This window comes from Panthera pardus, unplaced genomic scaffold (genome assembly GCF_024362965.1).
Source record: "Panthera pardus isolate Hobbes unplaced genomic scaffold, ASM2436296v1 HiC_scaffold_25, whole genome shotgun sequence".
Taxonomy (NCBI): Eukaryota; Metazoa; Chordata; class Mammalia; order Carnivora; family Felidae; genus Panthera; species Panthera pardus.
Window position 1 is genome coordinate 31,365,921 of NW_026526821.1, and position 23,701 is coordinate 31,389,621.

Sequence of the window (23,701 nt, forward strand, 5' to 3'; positions counted from 1 at the left end):
ACTTAGATTATGGTAAAGAAATCAATCTGAAATACCTAACCTGTAATTGTTAAAGCCTGGGAGCCTGCCTACCTAGCTTAGGTAAACACAGTTTAGGGGTGAATGGAGAATTTAGAGGTAGCAGGTTTAGGAGGTATAAACACGTACAAGAGAAAGAAACCTCAAACAGTCTAGGAATGCAAAAGACATGGGCAGGAATGACAATCAGGGCTTGCAAAGAACAAGGCTGGGAGGCTAGGAGACCAATTGGAGGTTCACGTGAGGACCCCAAGAGTACCCCATTAGGCCGCAGCCATGGCGCGAGTGGTGAGGGGGCTTAAGTGGGTGGGGAAGGGGAAGCTTAGGCAACTACCTTTGTTGCCCTCCAGTCACATCTGGTAAAACTCAGAGCACAAAGCAAGCATCGAGTAAGAGTAGCATGGACAAGATGTGCTTTACGGCCCGGATTCGGTGGATCTGGCCTCACACAAAATTAAGAGACAGTCAGCCAAAACGCTTCTCAACTTTGTAAACCTACTCTAGGAAGTGACTGCACCAATTCTGTTATTTCGTGATCATTTATACCAAACTATGTCCCAACTACTAGGTGAACTTTTTTTTATTACTAACATCTCTCATTTAAAACTACCAAAGGTCTATTTGAATTAAAAGCTGAAGTATCAAATACTATCTGAAATCTCAAAACCAAAGCATAAAAATTCACTTTAATGGGGCACCTGGCTGCCTCAGTCGATGGAACACACGACTCTTCATCTCAGGGTTGTGAATTCAAGCCCCATGCTGGCCAAACAGACTACTTAAAAATCTTTAAAATTAATTTTTAAGAACATGAACTCTAGAAAGAAAGAAGGGAGGGGCTCCTGGGTGGCTCAGTCGGTTGAGCGTCCAACTGTGGCTCAGGTCATGATCTCACGGTTTGTGGGTTCGAGCCCCGCATTAGGCTCTGTGCTGACAGCTCAGAGCCTGGAGCCTGCTTTGGATTCTGTGTCTCCCTCTCTCTCTGCCCCTCCTCCACTCTCTCTCTCTTTCTCTCTCCCAAAAATAAACAAACATTAAAGACAGAAGGGAAAGAATCTCTCACATTATGCATCAAAACCACTTGCATCCCATCTTTTCAGTGTTTTTATTTCAAAGCATGTATCAGCATATCCCACTTCCTAAAAAATCTTTCCAACTGATAGACTTTAAACAGCAAGTTATGCTGCCAATCTTGGCTGTTCATTTTTGACCTGTCAGGAGCATCCCTTCCCTTACGTTGGCCACTACGCAGTAGACTCAAGCTCTTATCTTACAGGAGGAAGAGGAATTAAACCAACTCTCTGGGAACCACAGCAAACATACTCTCTTCATCCTCTGACTGGTGTCAGAATCACACTCTCGATCCCAAATCTAATTATTCTTCTGAAAGAGAACATTTCCCAAGACAACTATTATTACCATCCAGCTGAGACTTAATGGTTTTAAGAGCTAACAACTCCGAGCCCTCTATTTAGGAATGCATCAGAAGAGACCCCCACGGCACCTGGCATTTAAGTCACAAGAACAAGGACATTTTGGAAGTTTCCATACTCAGTTTTTTAAATAGAACTATCTGCACCAAAAAAATCTGGTGCCTTCTTTTCACTGCTGAGGATGAGCCTGTTCAAATCTGCCATCAGAGAGCCAGCAGCCTGGAGGAATCAGAGTCATTATTACATGGTTTCTTTACCCACCCTTCCTATCTCTGCCTTCCCTTTAAGAAGAAAAAGCAAGAGAAGGGAAGGGAAAGAATGGGAAGGAGAGGAAGGAGGGGGAAGGGACAAGAAAGAGGGAAACGGGCACCTGTCTCCCTGGCTGCCCTCTTACATGGTACAGCTCTGGGCTGCTGCCCTCCCCACCCAGTACCTCTGGCTAGACCAGGGCTCTTTCTCTGACTTCCATGTAATGACCTCCTTTTTTCCTTCACAGACTTTCTCACGATCCATCGCCTTCTTCTACTTCAACTTTGAAGTTTAAACTTCCCTCCTTTACCTGTAACTTAAAAGACAAGGACAATGTCTTTACTGGTGCTGATAAAATGCCCCAGATCAGCAGCAAACAAGGAAAGCCCTCCTTTTCTCTGGTTTGCTGGATTACAGAAGTGGCCAAATCTGGCAGAAGCGTAAATTTACAGGAAGAGAAAAATTCATTTGTAGTAACTATAAAGGTGGGAGGCAGGGGACCCAAAGATATTTTCTGATCAATTCCATAACCTTCCAATTCAAAATTATTCTTTCATTTTTAAATGCTTTGCTGTATTTGCCACATTTCCTAATGTGAATGCATATTACTTTTACAATCAGGGCAGGGTCTAATCATATAGCAGACTTTTCAGAAAGTTTCTCTGAAAGAGCTGAAATGTTCTCAGCAATTTCATATACTTATGTTTGGTTGTTACCAAGGTGACCATGTAATTTCCCATCCAAACCAGGCCCCGTGTGGGAGATCAGGGGAGCTGGATCTGTTGTGTGAACGGGAACAACAGACCTGTGCTTATTTCATAGACAGGTGCCTCCACGCCCCCAGGTGCCCAACCCCAGCGTCTCCAGCCTGACCTTGCTGCCCACATCCAACCCGACACCAAGTCTCGTCACTGTCACATCTACCTCTTCGCTCCTCTCAGAGCCACCTGTTTCCCCACCCACCTGTCTTTCCTTCTAGGTGCCCCCAAGGACCCCAGGCCCCAGCTTCTCCACCCCAGCAGGCCTTCTCATGGCCTTGCTACCCCACTGGGACTGGTGGAACATCCCTGCCACCACTCTCCCACAAACTCTCAACCCACTGTCCTCTCTGGCCCTCACCTGGCAAAGGCCCTGCCCTGGCTAATCCTACAGCCCACCCATATTCTCCACCCACGAGGCTCACAATGCCTTCATGGCTGGCTGCCCGCCACACTGCTTTCTTGGTTCCCCTCCCACCTTAGCAACCACTCCTTATGTGTCCCCTTTGCTGGCCCTCCTCCACCTCCACACCCTCTTGGGCCCTCAGACCCCCTTACATCCCTAGCGACATCACCTCCCAGGTGATACCATGCAATTCCCTGGCTCTAAATACCCTCTCCCGCTACAAACACCCATGCTGCTTCCCTAAGCACCACAATCTTGAGCCCTTTTCCTACCCAGTGTCCCCGTGGCCAACACCACATTCCTGAGCTGCCCCTACCCCACCCCACCCCCCCCCACTCACCTGTCTTCCATCCACCTCAGTACTTGGCCAATTCTTCCAGATGCTCAGGAAAATACCTGAAGCTGTTCTCGCTTGCCCTCTCTTGCTTCTATCCTCATCCAGTCAGCTCTGCTCCAGGGCCTGACCACTTCTCACCACCCCCACACCTCCACCCTGGCTGGAGCCACCGTCAGCTCACCGCCCTGTGGGAGTCCACTCCTGACTGGTCTGCTCCCCTCTTGGCAGCCAGAGAGAGCCTTTTAAAACTAGGCAGGGCATGCCACTCTGCTCAAAGCCCTCCAACAGTTTTTCATTGAACTCAGGAAAAGCCAAAATTCTTAGCAGGGTCACGCGGCCCACATAATCGCTGTTGACCCCCTCTTGCCCTCTGTCCAGCCACACCACCTCCTCAGGATCCCTCAGACGTACCAGGCACCTCCCCCTCAGTACCTGTGCACCTGCTGCCCACACACTGCCACGGTGGGCTTCCCTCAACTCCTGCAGGCCTTTATTCACATGTCATCTTCTCGACACAGCCTTTCCTGGCCAGCTGAACATGCAACACCTCACTCCTAGCAGTTTCTCTCCTTCTTCCCTATTTTATTTCTGCATTCATATTTGTCAACATCTAACATCTCCACCTGATTTACTTCTAGCATGCACTCCTGACTTGTCACCAGCATGGAGCTCTGAGACGTCAGGGACTTGTCTGTTTAATTCACTACTGTTTCCCCAGAGCCTTAAACCTGTGGGAAGCACTCAGCACATTTTAAGGGATGAGTTAGTTAATGGCCTACAGGTCCTAGGTGATCCCTATAGGACTTCACATTGCATTCCTCACTATCCCTCTTCCTTCATTTATTTCCTTCCAGAACTTGTCACTGGCTGCCATTTGATGCTTCTACTTCTTTGTTTATTGTCCATCTCCTCCCACAAGTGGAAGTCAATGCCAAGAGAGCAGGAACCAGGTGGGCACCTAGTGAACATCTGCTGCAGGAAGCAGTCCCTTTCCTGCCTGCCTTCCCAGACCAGGCCACGATCGGCTCTTACCTGGACTGCCGTAACACCGCATTGGGCTTCCTATCTCCAGACGCTTTCCTTTCCCAGCACCTGAGGCAGGAATTCTTTACCCCAAAGCTCAAGTAACTTTGCTACAACTGTTCATCGGCTCCCCACCTCCATTCTCTGTATTCTGACGGTACTAAGCTTGTGCCAGGACAAGGCATGGCCATGTTGTTCCCCAGCTGAACAGCCCTGGGTCTCCCTCCTCTTGACCTGCTTCACCTAGACATTTCTCAGGACTCTGAGGTCCTCTCCCCTGGGAATCTGTGACAGCCTCCCCACCCCCGACCATAACGTGGCTGGGCAGAGGCCCCTAAGGGCCGACTTGCCATCTCTCTCCTAGTGGGGTGTAGTGGCTTTTTACACGCTCTATGTGGTGCCCACCCACTGGGGGCCCTATGGGTTCCTGCCATTATATGACTCTGAGAAAAACACACTAGGGAAGTGGAAACAAATTATGGATTTGTATGAACCATGAGTGTTTCTCCCACAAGTTGAACCTAATGAAGCTACTATTCAGTCCATACCCCTAACATCTCCAGACTAAACAATCTACTCTTGGCACCCACGAGAGGAGACCCCAATATTCTCACAGAGGCTATTAGAAAAAGTAGAAGACACAAAACCTTAAGGAACCCTAAACACTTTTTGCCAGCTGTGAAATTGGCACTGGAACATCAACGTGTTGAAACAACAGGCTGTACTACCGGTGGGCCTCTGCCAACACCAAGTTCAGGCTATTAACTTGGTTTCCCCTGGACACCCCTCCGGGTTCAGATGACACAAGAGCCACCGACACAGGAGAACTGCAGAGCAAACACATGACCTTTACCTGGCTGGTGTCCTTAGGGTTCAAGCCTTTTTGTGGTTTTTCCGGTTCTAATTTCTTGCCACATGGCATTCGCCCATATGACACATTTCCTAGTTGCCTTTAAAAGCATACAAATTTGCCTAACAAGATTCCCATGGGATAAGGAGATCTTTTGTTATGTTTCTCCTATTTAATATCAATTCTGATCACACGATCTAACTTCTCTGAATGCCAGGGCTTTGCAAGTCTCTGGTTCTTCCTGTGACCTATTCATTGTTCTTCTATGTATGGATTTATTCTTTTTCTCTTTAAGTTATTGTCATGGGCCATTATTTTACTTTGTTTAAAGAAACTCTGATCCCCTTTCCATGTGAGTTTCTCAAAAGTCACCTCTTGCCCCATTTGAGGAAGCTTTTATTCAGCATAGGAGGCCAAAGAGAATCTCCAGTGAGAAGATCCTCAGCACCCCACCCCCACCTCCAGCAGCCTGCTCCAGCAGACCTCCCCAATATGGTTCAAGGAGCAGCCAGCTTTGGTTCCTGCTGCCCCAGCCTCCGGGCACTGATCTCTCACACAGTAACAGCTGACAGCCTGAGCCCCAGCTTCTGACTCCAAAGCAAACATGAAAATAAGAGCCTGCATTTTAGTCTGGCAAGGCCTTGACCAGCAAGCAAAAAGAGATGGACTAACCAGTAGCCTCGTGAGGCTGTCAAGCACTTGATCAGTGCGACTGAGGAACTGAATTTCAGATTTTCATTTTAATGAGTTTAAATAGCCACATGTAGCTAGCAGCTACTGTGCTAGGCAGCACAGATCTGGCGAAAAGGACAAGTATCATTTATTGGTGCACAGAGAGGCCATGTCACATAAGAGAAAACAATACACAACCAGAATCACCAAGTCAGCCAGATGCTCACAGTGACAAGGAGCTGGAGGCAACAAGAGACCGAGCCTCATCTTTCACCTTCGCTCTGGCCAGAGCATCAGCTACAGCAGTTCAATCCCCGCCCATCCCAACTCTTTAAGAACATCCCCAAGAACACCTGTTAGAGTCAGCAGATCAATCCACCATACCTGTTATTAGTACTGCTTACGTGCAGCTCCTGTCTTCCTCACTAGCTGTGAACTACCTGGAGCCAAGAGCCTGTGTGATCCAACTGATAGAAAAGTCGAGCTAATGCACCAGGTGAACTGTAGGCTTGGGGCAAACCCGTGTACTTCACCTTCCCATAGAACTATCAGGAGAGTTCTACAGCCACCTTTAGCTCTCAGGTTGTGAGATTCAATGAAATTAGCGTCGAGACCTTCTGGGCGGGACGAGGAACAGGGAGATACAGATGTACATCCCGAGAGCAGAGAGGCAGCGACCCAAATAATCCTACCAGCTGGACAGTGGAAAGAGAGCAGCTGTGACCTAGCCCCTTACACCTGTCCTGTTAACAAGCAAATCATGCAGAATGGTCTTCTATCTTAAGCTTTCTTAGGCAGCAATTTCACTAGTGATTAAATACGGGCAATGCAGCTTTCCTACACGTGAACTATTTCTTTAACAAACACTCCTTGTTAGACTTTTGTTTTCATCTGTTTTCCTGCTGCTTGGCCTTCTGCTTTCTCATATGCCCTGCAGGCGCTCGTGTGAATACACTTCCTGACCTCCCTGCTTCTAAGTCATCCTGGTGGTGCGTGTGCTGACCCTTCACAGCCCCTCCTCCTGGAAGCTCACGCCCATGATGCCAACTCTAGTTGTCTTCTTTTTATCCCCCTTTTTGATACTTACCTTGATAGCCCCACACAGCGGTAAAAATTCCAGAAGTTCCCTACTGAAACTGCTATAATGTTAAACCAACCTTAGGTGTACATCATGTTTATATCCGACTACACGTATGTCCACGTTCTCAGCTCCCATGTACTTGCAGGAGCAAGTAGAGAATGGTAGAGGGGGTGCCTGGGTGGCTCAGTCGGTTAAGTGCTGACTTCGGCCCAGGTCATGATCTTGCAGGTTTGTGAGCCCTGCACTGCACTCTGTGCTGACAGCTCAGAGCCTGGAGCCTGCTTCTCATTCTGTGTCTCCCTCTCTCTCTGCGCCCCACCCCCCCACATTTGCACACTCTTGCTCTCTCTCTCAAAAATAAAATAAATATTTAAAAAAATAATTTAAAGAACAGTAGAGGGAAAAACCCAAAACAGACAAACCTTTCTGTAACAAGAAACATAAAAAGCAACGAATAGGCTGACACTGGGCCAGGCAGGGCTCTGAGCCCAACAGACCTCGGTCAGGCAGCCCTCGGCTCCAGCTGGTAGACAGGAGCTGGGGAACCCCCACACAAGGGGGAAAAGAACCAGGTCCATTGCTCAAAGCCAGGACCCAGCAGGTCATGTCATGGTCGGCACCACTGAGGGAGAGAGTAAGACCTCTGCCATACGACCTGGTCCTCGACTGGATCCAGAAAGAAAGAATGCAAAACCACAGCAACAGAAGTGGGAAGTGGAGGGGAGAGGGGAGAAAATCTCAAAAGAAACACTCAGAAGAGGATTTCACACCTCTTGATAAATAGAACAATTGGAGAATTACTTTAAAATAAGTACATTAGGGTCCTCGGTGGTTTAAATAAAAAAACATTTTTAAACAACACAAACACACATACGAGAAATTAAGAACCAAAAATAGGATTGAACCAAACAGAAATCTCGGAAACAAGAACTATAATCAATGCAACAAAAATTCAACATAAACACATGACCATACACAAGGAACTAGTAAACTGGAAAATAACACTGGGGAATCCATCCAGAATCATCACTAGAAAAAGATATCCAAACCATGAGAATGCGGTTAAAGAGAAACACAGACCGACTAGAAAGCTCTAGTGTGTAATTAACAGAAGTTCATCCAAGAGTTGAGAGCAAAATACAGTTATTTTCAGATGTACAAAGATGAAGGCAGTGACCGTTCACAGACCCTCAGTGGTTTTTTTGTTTGTTTTTTTAAAGAAAAGTGAGCAAAGAGGAAGGGAGAGGGAAACAAACAGGGGAATAAGTATGAAAAAGGACAGCAAATGCTGTGGGTTTAACAAACTGTAAAGTATCACAATCTGAATATGAAAATAAGTCAACCTAAAACTCGACCATAACGACAAGGTGGATGGGTGACCAAGGAAGCTCCAGTTTTTTTCTCTCAAGTAGAGGGTGAGGGTGAGCGGTCTGCTGGGCTCTCAGGCAACAGGAGAGGCACACTGATAACCAGGCACAAAACGCTCCTTTTCATTTTTCAAAGATGATCTTATTTAAACTTGAAAAACCAACTCGCCTCTTTCTCTAGAAAGACTGTCTATGTCAATCCTAAGCCTTCAACACAGCAGAAAATACCATTTAAAATTTTCACTTTATAGGAAGAAAGAAAACAGTGATGTGAGGTGTAAAATCATTGAGACAGCTCTGAATTAATTAATAGGGTAAAAAACCAAAATGTGAATACAAGTCGGGTCAATCAATGTGCTTAAAGATACGTGTTCGCATCCTTCTTCCTGAGTTAATGCCACAGTGAGGCAAATTCCAGGACCATTCAGTAAGGAATCTTAGGACAAGGTATTCTTGCCCTTAACCTCATTTCCAGTATTAAGAGAAAAACAGCCAGAGGCAAGTTCTCTCTGAAGAGCTTTTTCCTTTTTTGAACCAACACTTTAGGTAACTTTATACACATCAAATCATAATCCTGCATCTGGAAAAATATTAGCATTGAATATAATGAACGTGTGTAATCAGCCTTATCTAACTGATAACACTTGTCCAGATAAAACTACATCTTGGATGCTGCTGCCATAATACAAAGCATGGACTTTTAGGTTCCAAATAGTAAGTCATCCATTCCTTCTCCTACTTTGCAATATAAGTCCACAAAGTTGGGTTTGGGGTTATTTCGGTAGAACACAGTTTTGGAGACAGAATTAAGCTCGTAGCACGCTCCAGTACACAGTAAGCACTGGGCTGATTTCATGATGTTCCCGCCAATGCGTGCTTCCTTCCTGGAGCTAATCCCATCAGGTGACTGGGCAGAAAGTAGTAGAGCCAAAACCTGAGTCAGCCAACAGGGCTCCCAAAGACTATCTCACGTGAAAAGCATTTGGTTTTCAAATGCCTTAACCTTCACTGACAACAGGGGTATTAAAGCTAATCCTATGCTGATTCAATACAAAAACTACTTGAGAGTGATTCAAGAGGAGAGAAAGAAGGGAACATAGTTACCGGAAGAGTAAAGAAAGCGGGATGCTTCGCTTCATCTTCATATTTGCCTTCAGTTGAACTTCCAGCCTCCATGGATTTGGACGTAGTGTTCTTACCAATACCCATCATTAAGAGAAAATGAGTAGTTTGGCCGTTGGACTGGAGTGGCTGGAAGAGAAGGCTTGTTCAAGCGAGGAGCCCAGGATCTGAGCTGGCTCTTCCAGTGCCAGGAGCACCCAATTCTCAGGCAGAGATGAGCCCCACAAGTGCCATCTCTAGCACCTAGAAAGAGAGGAAGCAGCCAAATCACCAGGAGCACACAAAAAGCACAGGACACACATTCACTGCATTTCCTGCAGAGAAGTCAGAGCGTAAGTCACATCCAAACATCAAAAAAGCATATCACTTAATCACACTTTTCAAGTCCCCACTATTTTGCTTATAGTCAGTCACACAGATTCTGAACTGCCCCCTGGAGAGTGGGACCACTGAACTGGACCATCAGAAATACCCAAATACAAAGATGAAAAGGCAGCACAGGGATTTCTCTGACATGCATTATGGTACAGATCTCACAGCACAGCACTATCCAATGGAACCTGCCACAGTGATTAAATGTTCTGTATCTGCCTTGTCCAATCCAACAGTCATTACCCACAAGGCAATTAGTACTGAGCCCTTGAAATGTGGCTAGCGCAATAGAGAAATGGAATTTTTACTTGCATCTAATTTTAACTGATTTGAATTTAAACAGTCACATGTCACTAGTGGTAACCACAGCTAATTTACCAGGATATCAAAAATTCCGAATTGCCTATAGGTGCCCAATTAAAGGTAGGGGAAGGCATTCAAAAGCATAAAAAAAGGAGGGGGGGGGGGAGATAAAATGAACCCAGGATTAAATGACCAGAGTTCGAGAACATGTCAAGATGACCTTTAAATGGGCTAGAATGCCACACAAAACACAGAGCCAGAACATTCCGTATCAATCAAATGACAACATAAACCTAAACAGGAAATCGGAAAGACAAAATAGAGGAAAGGAGGTAAAAAGGCAAGAGATAAGGGAGGAAGGGGAAGGGGAAGATGGGCCTGGAATGCTCAAACTGATATTGTTTGAGGAGGAAAAGTGCACTGCTCTAGGCTAAGAAAAAAATCTAAGTAATAGATGAGTAGGAAATCACTGGAACAATTCTCTGTGGCCAAGTTTCAGTGAAGAAAATTAAAAACTCAATGTCAAACAACAGAAGCAGGACTTACACAATGAAAGAGATCCACCCAAAAATTAATAAGCATTTGGGGAATTTCAGCTTCCAGAAATGAGAGGACACATAAGATCCCTACAAGGATTGGCATGTGTACAATAAAACATGCCTAAGTATGCCCAACGTTTTATTAAAAAAAAAAACAAAACCACAATCAGATAGGGGTGAGAAGGGACAGAACACTCATTAGAACGATGTCAGATCTCAGCGCCAATTACTGTTCCAACTGAGAAGAAATAACCCAGCCAAACGGTCCTGCAAATGTGAAGACACACCTACAAAGTTTAGGAATATAAGTAGGAGGACCACCTGGGTAGCTCGGTCAGTTGAGCACCCGACTCTTGATTTTGGCTCAGGTCATGGTCCCAGGGTCGTGGGATGGAGCCCTGCACCAGGCTCCAGCATGGAGCCTGCTTGGCATTCTTTCTCTCTCTCTCTCTCTCTCTCTCTCTCTCCTTCTCTCTCTCTCTCTCCCTCTCCCTCCCCCCCCCCGCCTCTCTCCCTCTCTCTCAAATAAGTGAAAACAATGAAGAAAGAAAGAAAGAAAGAAAGAAAGAGAGAGAGAGAGAGAGAGAGAGAGAGAGAAAGAAAGAAAGAAAGAAAGAAAGAAAGAAAGAAAGAAAGAAAGAAAGAAAGACAAAATACAAGTAGGAAAACCTCCTGTTCAGGGAATTCTGTTACAGACTTTCATTCAATAATGACTTTGGATGAGCCAGAGGAAAAACTGAAATATAGGCAGATAAGAGAATCACACAAAATTTGATAGTTTGGTAGAGTGCAAGATGGGAAAATAAAGGAAACGGCTGCCAGAATATCAAGTTGCCTCAAGTAGAACAGAATCAAATGCACATATCAAACTTTTTTGAGGGGCTCGTTTGTTTTTTTTGCTTGTTTTTAGTTTTCTTTTAACGTGTATTTTTGAGAGACAGAGCACAAGCCAGGGAGGGGCAGAGAGGGAGACACAGAATTCGAAGCAGGCTCCAGGTTCCAAGCTGTCAGAAAAGAGCCAGATGCAGGCTTGAACCCACGAACCATGAGATCATGACATGGAGGGGCTCTTTTGGTTTAAATATGCATGCACATTTTGCATTCTTGGTTATATCCTATCCATGGTCTGTTGAAAGCAGCAGCTCTCAACCCGGAGTGACTTTCCCTCCAGGGGACATTTGGCAATGTCTAGAGCCATCACAACCCGGAGAGAGCCACCAGCATCTAATAGGTAGAGGCCAGGAGTGCTGCTAAACATCCTACAATGCATGGGGCAGATCCCAAATGTGACTACCCCCATGACTGGGAACAAAGGGGGACAGTTCCACCGTTGCAAGACCACTTTCCATCAAGTACCCCGTGTCCTATTTCTCTACCGAATGTTTAACTGGCCCTTGTGAGCTCTACTGGGACCTACCCCCTGCCTTTGCTGTCTCTTGCAGAGCAGCACCCTTTGGGGTACCCTGAAGACAAGCCCAGTGAGCAACAAGAGGAGATGGGGCCTCTTGTACAGGACAGTGATGCACTGAGAGGCTTTGGGGCAGAAGGCTCCCAGACCTGGAAGAGGGGACACCCTTTCTCAAGTAAGACAGGGAGCGGAAGAAGGAGAGGAGACTGAACAATGAGCACAGAAAGATATCCTCACAAGTCTCCAGGTGACAGAGCATTCCACACTCAAGTGTTTGAGAGTGAAGAAGACAGTCTCAAGGCCAGACCCCACAGCAGAGTGCTTCATCCACATAGGCTGAACTTGAGTGGGGAAATGTCAAGGCCCAGATGCAAAAAACAGCAAAAGACAAAAGCGGGGGGGGGGGGGGGGGGGGGGGGGGGGAAGCTTAGGGTCTGGTTTAAAGTTTGTGTTAAAAGGCAAAATCTCCCAGGGAATCCAACACTGGGGAAGATCTGCCTGCCCCCAGCCCCCCATCGCCCCTCTTCCTACTCCTTGCAAAAGGAAGACTAAAGCAAAGCCACTGCTATCTTGCCCCTGACCCGGTGATGAGGGAAAGGAGGAGCTGAGGGATGAGTGATGGGGCTCATTAATGATGAAAAGGACGAGGAATGACACAGTGAGAGCGACAACCAGTCTCCTAGCTAAGCACCTGCCTCACCAGATCAACAGCCCCTTGTCCTCCTAAGTAGGAAACGGTATTGCATGATATTCCACTAATTCCACAAAAGGGGAAGGTAAGCTTCAGAGCAGCTCAGTAACTTGCCAAAGGACACACAGCCAAAAGCAGTGGAGCAGGATTCAAACTTTAATCAGCATTCCTGCCCTAACAGCGTTTATACAAGCAAGACCCCCGGCCCCCCTCCTGGAGCGAACGTGGCCCAGGCTGGCCTGGAAGCCCAGCCGCCTGACTTGCCGTGTGCCGTCTGCCCTACCTGAGATTTCTGGGGGGGCCCCAACGGGGCAAGGACCACCAAGCTCCCTCTCCAGGGCTGAAGCCCCCACCTGCCCCAGAGCAGGAGCTCCCAGAGCTGTACCCTCCAGGCGCTGCACAGCATCACCACCACCTTACCAACAGCCCTACTGCCTCTGGCCTCCCTTTCCTGTTCTAGCTCGAGCACTCCACTTGTCCACACAAGCGCAGCCAGCGTGCCCTTTGATGTGTCCTGATGCACCTGAGAATAACAGCCCAATTCCTCAGCAAGGCCACAGGGTCACCGTGAAGCCTCCTGGGAAGCGTGGCCCCACTGCGCCGTCATTTCCATCTTTCAGGTTCTCGGCTGCTGGGTCCCTCACGAGCCCTCAAGCTCACGTACAGGCAGTGCCTCCAAAATTGACACCCTTTAGCTCGTCCCCTTCCATCGGGGTAACTCCCATCAGTGCTTCCTCTGCTCGCCACCTCACCCTGGCGTCCGGGAAGCGTGAGGATGGCTGATACAGCGAGATCATGTCTGCCTGCCCAGCCAGACCATGCGTCCACTGCCTGTATCCCTGGCTCCCGCGGCTCAATTCGGCACCTGTATTGAAGGTTGCCCGCTATTTGTGCAATGAATAAATACGCTGTGAAAAAATAAAGGTACTAAATATAATGTAAGACTCAGTCTGGCTTAATACTCTTACTAAATTGAAAAAGGAGATTAACAGCCAACATTCACCACATCTGTAACACCGTGGATGCACGGATGTCAGGGACAAGCCAGGGTGTGGACATCACTGTGATCGTTCGACTGACAGAAAGAGGAGGAAGTGTCTGAAAGGAAAGGAGCAAATCAGAACCACAACCAAGAGGTAGGAAAGTCAGAGAATCTACCGGTAGCCAGCTAGGCACAAAATATGTGAGCAGAGCTCCTTTGGCGCTGATTGGCTCAAACATTCCCCAAATGCCAGCAACAAGCGTCTGGTTCTGAAGCTGGCAAAATACCGCCCTGCCTGGCTTTGCAGGGCCCCCAGGTAAGAGTGGGTTTTACGTTGTCATGGGTGGTAAACAACAGCAAGGAAGAAGCACACGTGACAGGGTATCTGGGCCAGAAAACCTGAGCTGTTTATGGAAAAGTTTACTGACCCCTGAAGACAAGAGGATGAACAAATCCTGTTTAAAATGGCAATTATAGGGGAAAAAATAGTTTCAAACAGAGAGGGAGGCAAACCATAAGAGACTCTTAAATACAGAGAACTGAGGGTTGGTGGGGGAGCTGGGGAGAGAGGAAATGGGTGATGGGCATTGAGGAAGACACTTGTTGGGATGAGCATGGAAGTGATGAATCATGGGAATCTACCCCTGAAACCAAGAGCACACTGTACATAGCTAACTTAACAATAAATTACATTTTTAAAAACGGCAATTATAGCATTAAATACTTAAGTTTCACAAAAAATGTGCATGACCTTTATTTATACAACAGTCAACTATTACTAGGGATCATAAAGCAGATTTAAATAACTAGAAAAAAAAGACTCAACCCTGGAATAAGAGTGCTATTCGTATATTCATTTTCCGATATACATAATGTATATGAATTCAATAAAAATTAATACCCCAAAAGAAGAGAAAGGGGGCTGAAATTCCTGTGGAAGAATAAGGATAGCCACAAATATCTGAAAAAATAATAAGAATGTGCTCTATTAGATAGGAACCCTAACACAAAGTTGGAATAAACAGGGGAGCTCACAAAAACTGACAAACAGACGAGACAACAGAAACCCCTGAGGCCTGCTTCAGATTCTGTCTCCCCCTCTTTCTGCCCCTCCCCCTCTCATATACACTCTCTTTCCCCAAAATAAATAAACATTAAAAAAACTGGGGGCGGGGGGGAATGCCTGGGTGACTCGGTCAGTTAAGTGACTGACTTCAGCTCAGGTCATGATCTCACATTCCATGGGTTCAAGCCCCACATGGAGCTCTGTGCTGACAGCTCAGAGCCTGGAGCCTGCTTCAGATTCTGTGTCTCCCTCTCTCTCTGCCCCTCTCACACTCACGCTCTGTCTCTCTCAAAAATAAACATTTAAAAAAAATTTTTCTAACTCAAATGAAAGTATATTAAAATGAGGTACTTTTTTTAACCTATGTGGGTTGTTTTTAATCCCTTATTTGTAAGACAGTGAATAGACAAACTTACACTCCTAGTGAAAAATAAATTTGCTAATGAAAAGGCAATTTGATTATATGTATCAAAAGAGGCCTATTAATGTTCACTTCTAATATTAATAGATATATTTACTGTGTAATATTTGTTAATTGGGATGCAAAGATTTAGGTATGAAATTGTGCACATTAACATTATTAATAAGACTAAAAATCAGGAAAAATCTAATATTCAACACTAGGAAATTGAATGGCAAAATTATGGTATATTCCTACAAAGAAATACCACGTGGTCAGTAAAAACAGGACACAGAAATAATGACTGACATGGAAAGATGTTCACCTTATATTATGTAAAGAATCAGGTTTAAAAAAAATAGCATGCATAAGACTATGCTAAGTGAAATAAGCCAGTCACAGAAGGACAAATATGGCATGATTCCAAACTTATGGGGCACCTGGGTGACTCAGTGAGTTAAGTGTCCAGCTTTTGGTTTCGGGTCAGGTCATGATCTCACAGAGTTCGTGAGATCAAGCCCCGCGTCCGGCTCTGCGCTGAGTGTGGAGCCTGCTTGGGATTCTCTCCCTCTCTCTGCCCTTTCCTCTCTCTCTGTCAAAGATAAATAATTTTTTTTTTAAATCACTATCCTAAAGCAAGTAGGAAGCCATCACTGGCTCCTAAAAACAAAAATCTTTTTCAACCTCAAAATAAATCTGCAGCCTGACAGGGTAGAAAAATAGCAATTTGGCAAATGCTGCTATGAGCAAGTAGGAAAGTAAAATATTCAGATCTTTATTTAATAAGCTTCCACTTCTCCAGGAAGTGAACCACCAATAATCATGAACAAATGCAGAATAACAGCATTGAACCAGCACTTCTTTGGTCAACTATTCAGCCAGTGATCCTTTCTTTTGCACTTAATCTGACCATTTCTCTGCTGTTCAGGAATGTGTCGACTCCCTACTGTGGCTTCCCACAGCCACCTGACTTGGCAGTATGATGGTACTATCCAAACAGAATTTAAAGGCTGAGCTGCTCCCGGAGTTTACTAACCAAGACTTTGTGTTTCTTGGAAGCAAAACCTAAGAAAATGTGTCTTCCCATCACCATCTGGCAGTACCTAGTCCAAAGCACTTAATGGCTGAATGAAGGAACCACTAAGAGTCCTCCCAAAGGGCAGAATTCTCCTATGTACAATTCATCTTTATATCCCCAGCTCTGAGCACAGGATACTCAGTAAACATTAATCAACTACACATTTACCCCATATAGATGGCACTGAATGAATATTACATCAAAAACATAAATGCATGGCAAATCCAACTTTTACAGTTCTCCAAAATGATACAAGAAGAATAAGAAAAGAATAGAAAGAATCAGTAGTTCATATGCCTAAGACTTGCGTGGGAAGGTTATTCAAAATACAGACTTCTTCCACACAAATACCTGTGGACAAAGTCTCAAAGCTGTTTTCATTATAACAGCCCCAAATTCAAGACCTCAAAAGTTCCATCGACAGGCAAATGGATAAACAAGCCATGGTGGGTCCCTACAAAAAATACTCAGCAATAAAAAGGAAGCAAATACCGATGCATAAAACGTGGAGGAAATGCACAGACACTATGTTGAATGAAAGAAGCTGGACCCAGGACATGCTGCCTGATTCCTTGATCTACGGTGACAGGAAGCAGATAGTGGGGACCTACTGCAGAAGGGAGGAGGGACTCCCATAGGCAGAAGGAAGGAAACACTGAAGAAATATTCTACACCATGGTTGTGATTCTGGTGGCTCCATCTGTATGTATATCCGTTTACTGTATGTGAACTATACTTTGGTAAAAATCAATTTTCAAAGGAAAAAAACAATTAAAAAACTCCCATAATCCACCAACTTAAAAAATGTTCCCTCCTCCAAATTCTGATTCTGTAGACCTATACTGGGAGCTGGGAACATTTTAATATTTTTGAGGTGCGGTGGGGAGAAAGAGCACAAGCAGGGGAGGGGCGGGGGGGGGGGGGTGGGGAGAGGATCACAAGCAGGCTTAGAGCCGACAGCAGTGAGCCCAATGCAGGGCTCGAACTCACAGTGAGATCATGACCTCAGCCAAAGTCGGACGCTCAACCGACTGAGCCACCCAGGCGCAAACCCCCCAACGGGAACATTTTTAACAAACGCACAAACGTTCTGATGCTAGCGGTCCTCAGATTACCCCCACCTTTTGATGGACAACCTGGGGTGGGATAAAACTACTTTCTCTGCAGCAACCTACCCAGACAGCCGAGAGTATGACTAACAAGGAAAACTTTGGGATAAAGAAACTCAAAACCTCAACTTGCCAAGTGGTAGTTTGGTTCTTACCAAGGTACAAACAAGAGCTTTCAGAGCCGGCCAGGTTCAATGATAAAGCACATTTTAAAAGCCAATCCGTGGCTCTCTCTGCTTAAATCCCATCATTAGGGGATTATAGTTGAACTGCGGCTGCTCCATTAAATTCTGTTAAATGCTAACATTTGACCTAAATGCTTTTAATCCAAGACAAAAAAGGATTATTGGAACACATATCCTCAACTTATAGATGTTCAACTCCCTTTAATTAAATAAAAGGACTTAAATGGTTGCCTAATACATAGGGTCCTGCTTTAGAAAGTTTACAATCCTGACATTCATCCTAGCTATTATTATTCCCTTTAGGCAGCAGCGAATGAACCAGTTAGGGGTGGTTATTATTTGATCTTGTGATGACAGTTACGGTCATGGGGTATAACCGGGGGCGGGTTGGGGGGGGGGGGGCGGGGAGAGGGCGATCTTCCCGCAGCCTTTTCCGAAACACTCCAAGAACTTTTGCTCTTATTTTTCAAACTGCCAGTCAGTACCCACTAGTAGTGGGCCATGATCTCAGCCAGAATTTGTAAGACGATGAAATTTAGCAGAACAAAAAAACCTCAGAGCACATCTCATGAGACAAGGGTGTCTAGTTTCAAGGTAAAATACTTTACTGTGGCTCAGTCAACACACACACACATACACAAGCCTAAAAGTCACTGATGTCACTAATGCCCTGCCGAGTGACATAGAAAGCATATTCCAAGTACCCAATTTAAATCAGGTTATTTTCTGGGCTTCAAGTAACATACCCATAGAAATAATTTGTCCAAGTGGTGCAAGATGAAGACACTGCTAAAGTGTCATACTATATCCTTGCTATAGGAAGAGACGGCCCAGAACAAAAGCCTCCGAGTGGCCCTTCTTCAGCATCTATCAGAGCCCTATACCAAACGACCTCCATGGCTGCTATCAAGAAAATCTCCAATCCCCGCAACGAGCTGGTGACAGCTTTCTGTCACCATCTCGGTTTGTAGACTTTTGTCTCAGGAGGAGAAGTTTCAAAGAAGCCGGATAAAACCTGGATTTCCGGAAGGGAGCCCAGAGTCGGCTGCCAGGTTCCACGTCAGAAACCTGCTGAGAACTCCAGGAGGAACAGTCCTTGAGAGGTTACACCCCTGGGGCCCATGAGGTGCCCCCATGTGACAACCCTGCTCTGAAGGCGGAAGAAAAGGCTTCGGGCAAATATTGCTGGACTACCTGGGTGTCCCCTGAAAATGGGAGTCGGGGGCCTCGGCCGCAAGGCCCCCTGGGAAGACATGGCAGATCTTCCTGGAACACCACAGGGTAAGGGAAGATCATTCCTATTCGAAAACAAGTATTTTATGAAGCATAATGTGAAAACCCCCAACTGCTAAAATGAAACAGAAGACGTTAAAGAACACTCTGTGCCTGCAGAAGACCCCTTCTGTCTCTTCTAGAGACAGGGCCCGAGAGGCCCGAGTACAGAAAAGGCTCTAGACCCAAACTGAACTCTAAATCCTAAGAGAGCTCTTAAATCCAGGCTGAGAGGGAACTGGATTTAAGCTGATGTCAGTTTACACACAGGCTGAGCCATGAAAAGTGACGGTCATGGGATCCAGAGGGCAAGACGCTGACTCATCGACTGCTCAGTTAGGGGAAGACGGGAGTCAGGCGTACAGTAAAAGGTCAAAGCAGCTAATGTTCTGCTGGTGTAGGGGCTTTAAAATACAAACTCATCAGTGATCCCTGTTCTTCTGACCTAATGTGGTAGCTGGCAGACACCTTCTGCAGTTGATCTCATCCAGCAGAAATTTCTTCCCTAAACTTTCTTTAAACACAATTATGACAAGACCTTGAGCCTCATTATCCTAACGATGCCTCTCCCACCCCAGGTACCATCCACATGGGCCACAATGACCTGCGGTTCCCAGGTCGGAGCTCAAGAAGCCTCCTCCTCCAAGAAGCATCCCTGGGTTTGCTGCCCCCCTTCCATGTTTCCATGGCACATGACTTCTAGGTCTAGCTCCCTGACCAGGCAGGGATAGGGACAGGGATACAGTGCCCACCACATAAAAGGCACTCAAATATTTAAGGAAAACTTGAACATTTTCCCAGAGGCAAGTCATACATCTGAAATAAAACTTGTCCCTGCCCTCCAGATTCACTCAGGGAAATCCTGTGCCCAGGACAAGTGAGGTGAGGACAGGTAATGGAGTAAATTAAAATATAGGCCAGAATTAAAATATAAATGTATATTTGAGAAAACTCAAGCAAAATCAAGTTTTATCTCGTTTACTTCTACTGTATGATTTAACATATCATTTTGTACAAGTGGGTTTTTTTCTTTTTATTTAAAGACTACCTTAAATTATTAATCGGTAGTTTTAGGAGCCACTGGGAAGCTAATTTTGTACGGAATTTTAACAGCAAGATAAAAGCATGCTCAGAATTAACTGACTGCCTATTATATCCAAGATACAAATAGGATTTCACTTAACCCCTACAAAAATACCGGAAGGGCTATTATTCTCACCGTTTCACAACTCAGAAAACAGAGGCAGAGAGGCTGATTTTCCCTTGGACAAAAGCCAAGGGCAAGTGGCAGGCACAGCAATCCTGAGAGCATGAGAGCTGCTCCAGCATCCTTAGACACCAACGGCACGAGGCTCCGAAGAGGAGCACCCGCCAGAGGCCCAGACAGTTACGTGTAAAGGTCATTTTGGAAGAAGCTAAGAAAAGCCTCCCAGTTACTATCCAGGAATGGGAAAAAGCTTCCTCCTCCAGCACACCTCCAAAGGACCTTTGCCATCTGCCAGCTCCCCCACCACCCCTTTCCCAGTACAAAGACAAACTTGAGTGCTAAGGTGACTTCTAGGGATGGCTGTGCCCTGCTAACCCTGTGGCCGCCTTGGTGCTGCTCCAGCCCCCGGCTCCACCCTCCCTTTCCAGCACAACTGAGGACTCGTGCTCCCTCTCCTCCTGCAGGGGAAGCCTCCGGAAGGCACAGAGTCACCTCCAACTGCTTTGCCACGGCTGCCTGGACTGGGAAAGGCTCAGGTGCTAGCAGAAGCATTTCCCACAATCCTTCACCCCATCGCCTCAAGCTCAATGTACTTATCAGCCCTCCCTCTGAACTACTCTTCAGACTACACCATTCCTCTCTGGAACGTTCTTATCAGTTCCTCCAGCCCCCAGTGCCAAAGCCAGATTTCCTTCCCTCACCTGCAGACAGAGGTCAAGCTCGTCCTTCCCTCCTTTCCTAACTAACTGCCCATGACACCTGCTTGGTTTTGCTGGACTTTGGCACCTTTACTCAGTCCCCTCCACCACCTGCTTCTTTCCTACCGTCCGTTACATCTGCAAATCTCTTCTGCAGTTATCTTTTTTCTCCTCACGCAACCCCCGCTTTATCAAGACTTCTGTCTCCTCCTCACACACTTTCCCAAGATAAGGAAAAGGGCACTCTGAAATTTCACCTACACTGATGGACTACCTGATGACTGAATGTGGGTTTGCCTAAACTGCACTGCAATTACCTGGGGCTGAGATGCTGTAATTCTTCTCCAGGTTAACCCCAAGTACACAGTGATCAAAATAACAGGTTTCCCCTGACCTTCAATAAATGGGAGCCTTTTCCCTGACCGTCAATAAACATCTCATGCCTGGGAGTATGTCATATATAGGTTTTTTTCTGCAAAGGAACATATTCCTCCTAATTCATAAAAAAAAAAAATATATCCATTCAATACAGAGACTGCAACCACTTAGAATCCTGTGCTACAGATGTACAGCTTTTTTTTTTAGTGTCTGAACCTAACATTTTGATAATCCCCCAACCTTAAAGGATTAAAAAATTGATGTATTCATCTATAAAAGACTCCAGCTCTCCATGAAGTTTGTTTAGTCTGTACTCCTTTTTGTTTGTGTACTTAGTTTTCCTTGAACCCTGAAAATTCTGCATAAAAGAAAACATAAAAGGCACACAAAGCCTTGGATGGCTGGGAGCTGGACCTCACTCAGACAAGGTAAACGAGCACCTGAAATACACCATATCTGACATTTCAGCTGTTGCAGATGGGGTTCTAAGGTCACTCTTTCTCACATGTTTAATGAAGAGCGCTGCCTTCTAAGAGTTGTATAAATGCTAATGTTCGGTTATTTAAATATTGTCAGACGGCACTGCGAAACTCAGGCTGGAGACTTTCTAGTAACACAGCTGGGCAAGCTGGAGCTGCAGGCTCCTCACCCGCCCACAGACACACACGCAGACATAGTTGTGTATCTTCGGAAAACCAGACACACAGCCACGGACGGGAGCACATGGTCACAGATGCGTGCGTGCGGAAACGGACCCTGCAGCCCCAGATGCACACGCAGACAGAGACACAGACACAGACGCTAATTCCCCCAAAGCAGAGTTCACGTACCAAGAAATGGTCTTACCTGCAGAAGGAAATCTTACCCTGTCCACAAAAACATTCGTTCATTAGCATCCCACCCACCAACTCTCTGCTGGCATCTGTGCTGGGCTGGGACCGTTCTAATGCTCAGCCTGAGACGCTTCAGGTACCGAAGGAATTTCAGCTTTTATAACCCACACAGGCTCGCCAAAATTGTATAACCACACCACCTAGTCAGAAATGCTATCCATCTGTATTACACAACAGCCACCACCTGGTTACGAACGGTTACTGCACACTTCTAATTCGGCCTGCTTACCCTCAGTCTGTAGCAGGTTTCTACGTGGCACCTGGATATTCTATTGTGGAAACCAACCAGTCGCTGGGATTACATTTCTCAAACCCATACAAACAAGGGTAATTAAAACCTATCTTTCCAAACACTCTGTTCAGATGAACAAGTCCACCCACACTGCTTTCAGCTCCATGAAAGGGGGGGGATTAATTTTGCTTCCTGGTAATTTCTCATTTCCCCCCTTGGGAGCCCCAAAACAATTGTTTTCAAAGGTCAAAGACTTTCAAAGATTAAAAATACATTTTCAAGGCATGATGTCTTCACTCCAATGATAGGAAAAGCAACGAGTAACTGCAATACGGACAGCCAAGGGCTGGAGCCCGGCTGCGTGTGGTACCCGCTGTGCAGGTCCCAGCTGCAGAGGCCCCACTGGAGAGTCGAAGCGCCTGAAGAAACACAGAGGCACGTGCCTCTGGTACCCATAAGACGGAAGGAGTCACACCCGTACTCAGACTTTGTCCTTTCCGGTCCTGACTCCAGGCCAGGGCCTGCCAGAAGCCTGGGTGGTGGGCCTCTGGGCCCCTGGGGATGTGCCGTGAGAGGGCAAGTACCACCTCCATCTCCCCAACACCACACGGGGACCACAGGCTCAGAGGAGAAGCAGCCGGGCAGAAGGGGCATCCACCAGCAGCAGAGTACATCTTGAAAGATGTGATAAAGGCAGAGGAGGAGACAGGACAACCTAGAGAGCAGCCTGAGAGTGACTCATCCATGAACGATCTTAGGGAAGTCCGTGGTGGGCACAAGAGAAAGATGCCAGTTGACTGGAGGAGAGGCCACAGTAGAAGCTGAGGAGGAGGTTGGGAGCCAAGAGCTTGCAGTGTCCAGGAGCAGAAGACTCACCCCCACAGGTCGCCAGAGCACAGGTCACACGTGACACACCCAAAGCATCGGGGTGACAGGCCCAGGGAGACCAGAAGGCCCCTCGCTCCAAAGTGAACCGGGAGAGAAGACCCAGTATATAGCCTACGGAAAAAATAATCCAGTCCCTGTACCCTGAACACAAGAACTGTCCTTGGGATGTTCTATGAAGATTCTCACCTCAAAAAGGTTAAACTGCAAGAACCAAAAGAAAATTTCAATTTGGAACAAAAGAGCGAAGAATTAAAAAAAAACAAAACAGTTGTTATTTTTTTTTAAAAAAAAGGGGGAACAGAACCAAAAGATGACAAGCTGGGGGTGTTAAAGAAGCGACAAACACAAGTGAAAACTGGAGGAAGTAGCAGAAAACTAATGGGTGGAGGACAAGCTAAAGAAACATGGGCAGACAAGGAGAAGTCCAGAAAGGCAGTTAACAGTCCACAGATGAGAACCACAGAGGGACAAAAGCAAAGAGCAAAACCAAGACATGAACAACCTATGCTCCTTGACTAGACTTAAAGAGAACAAAGAAGCCAGTCATGTTGTAGGGCTCCCGTATACATGAAATGTCCAGACAGGGCAAATCTGGAGAGACAGAAAGTAGATTAGTGGTTGCCTGGGGCTGGGGTGGAGGTGGGGGACAAGAATGGGGAGGGACTGTTAATGAGTTTGAGATTT

General features: G+C 46.2%; 1 protein-coding gene across 9 annotated transcripts in view; it reads right to left on the minus strand.

Moving 5' to 3' along the window:
• Positions 1 to 23,701, minus strand: part of SLC23A2 (solute carrier family 23 member 2) — a 132,908-nt gene that overhangs the window by 66,560 nt on the left and 42,647 nt on the right. For 7 of the 9 annotated variants that reach the window (XM_019462596.2, XM_019462600.2, XM_019462592.2 and 4 more), the window contains one exon: positions 9,299 to 9,559. In XM_019462596.2, the coding sequence (XP_019318141.1) occupies positions 9,299 to 9,406 (108 nt within the window). In that variant the 5' untranslated portion in view covers positions 9,407 to 9,559. Of the gene's footprint in view, positions 1 to 3,204; positions 3,447 to 9,298; positions 9,560 to 21,850; positions 21,968 to 23,701 lie in introns of those variants that run through there. The other 2 variants (XM_019462598.2, XM_019462599.2) reach the window with 2 other exon arrangements.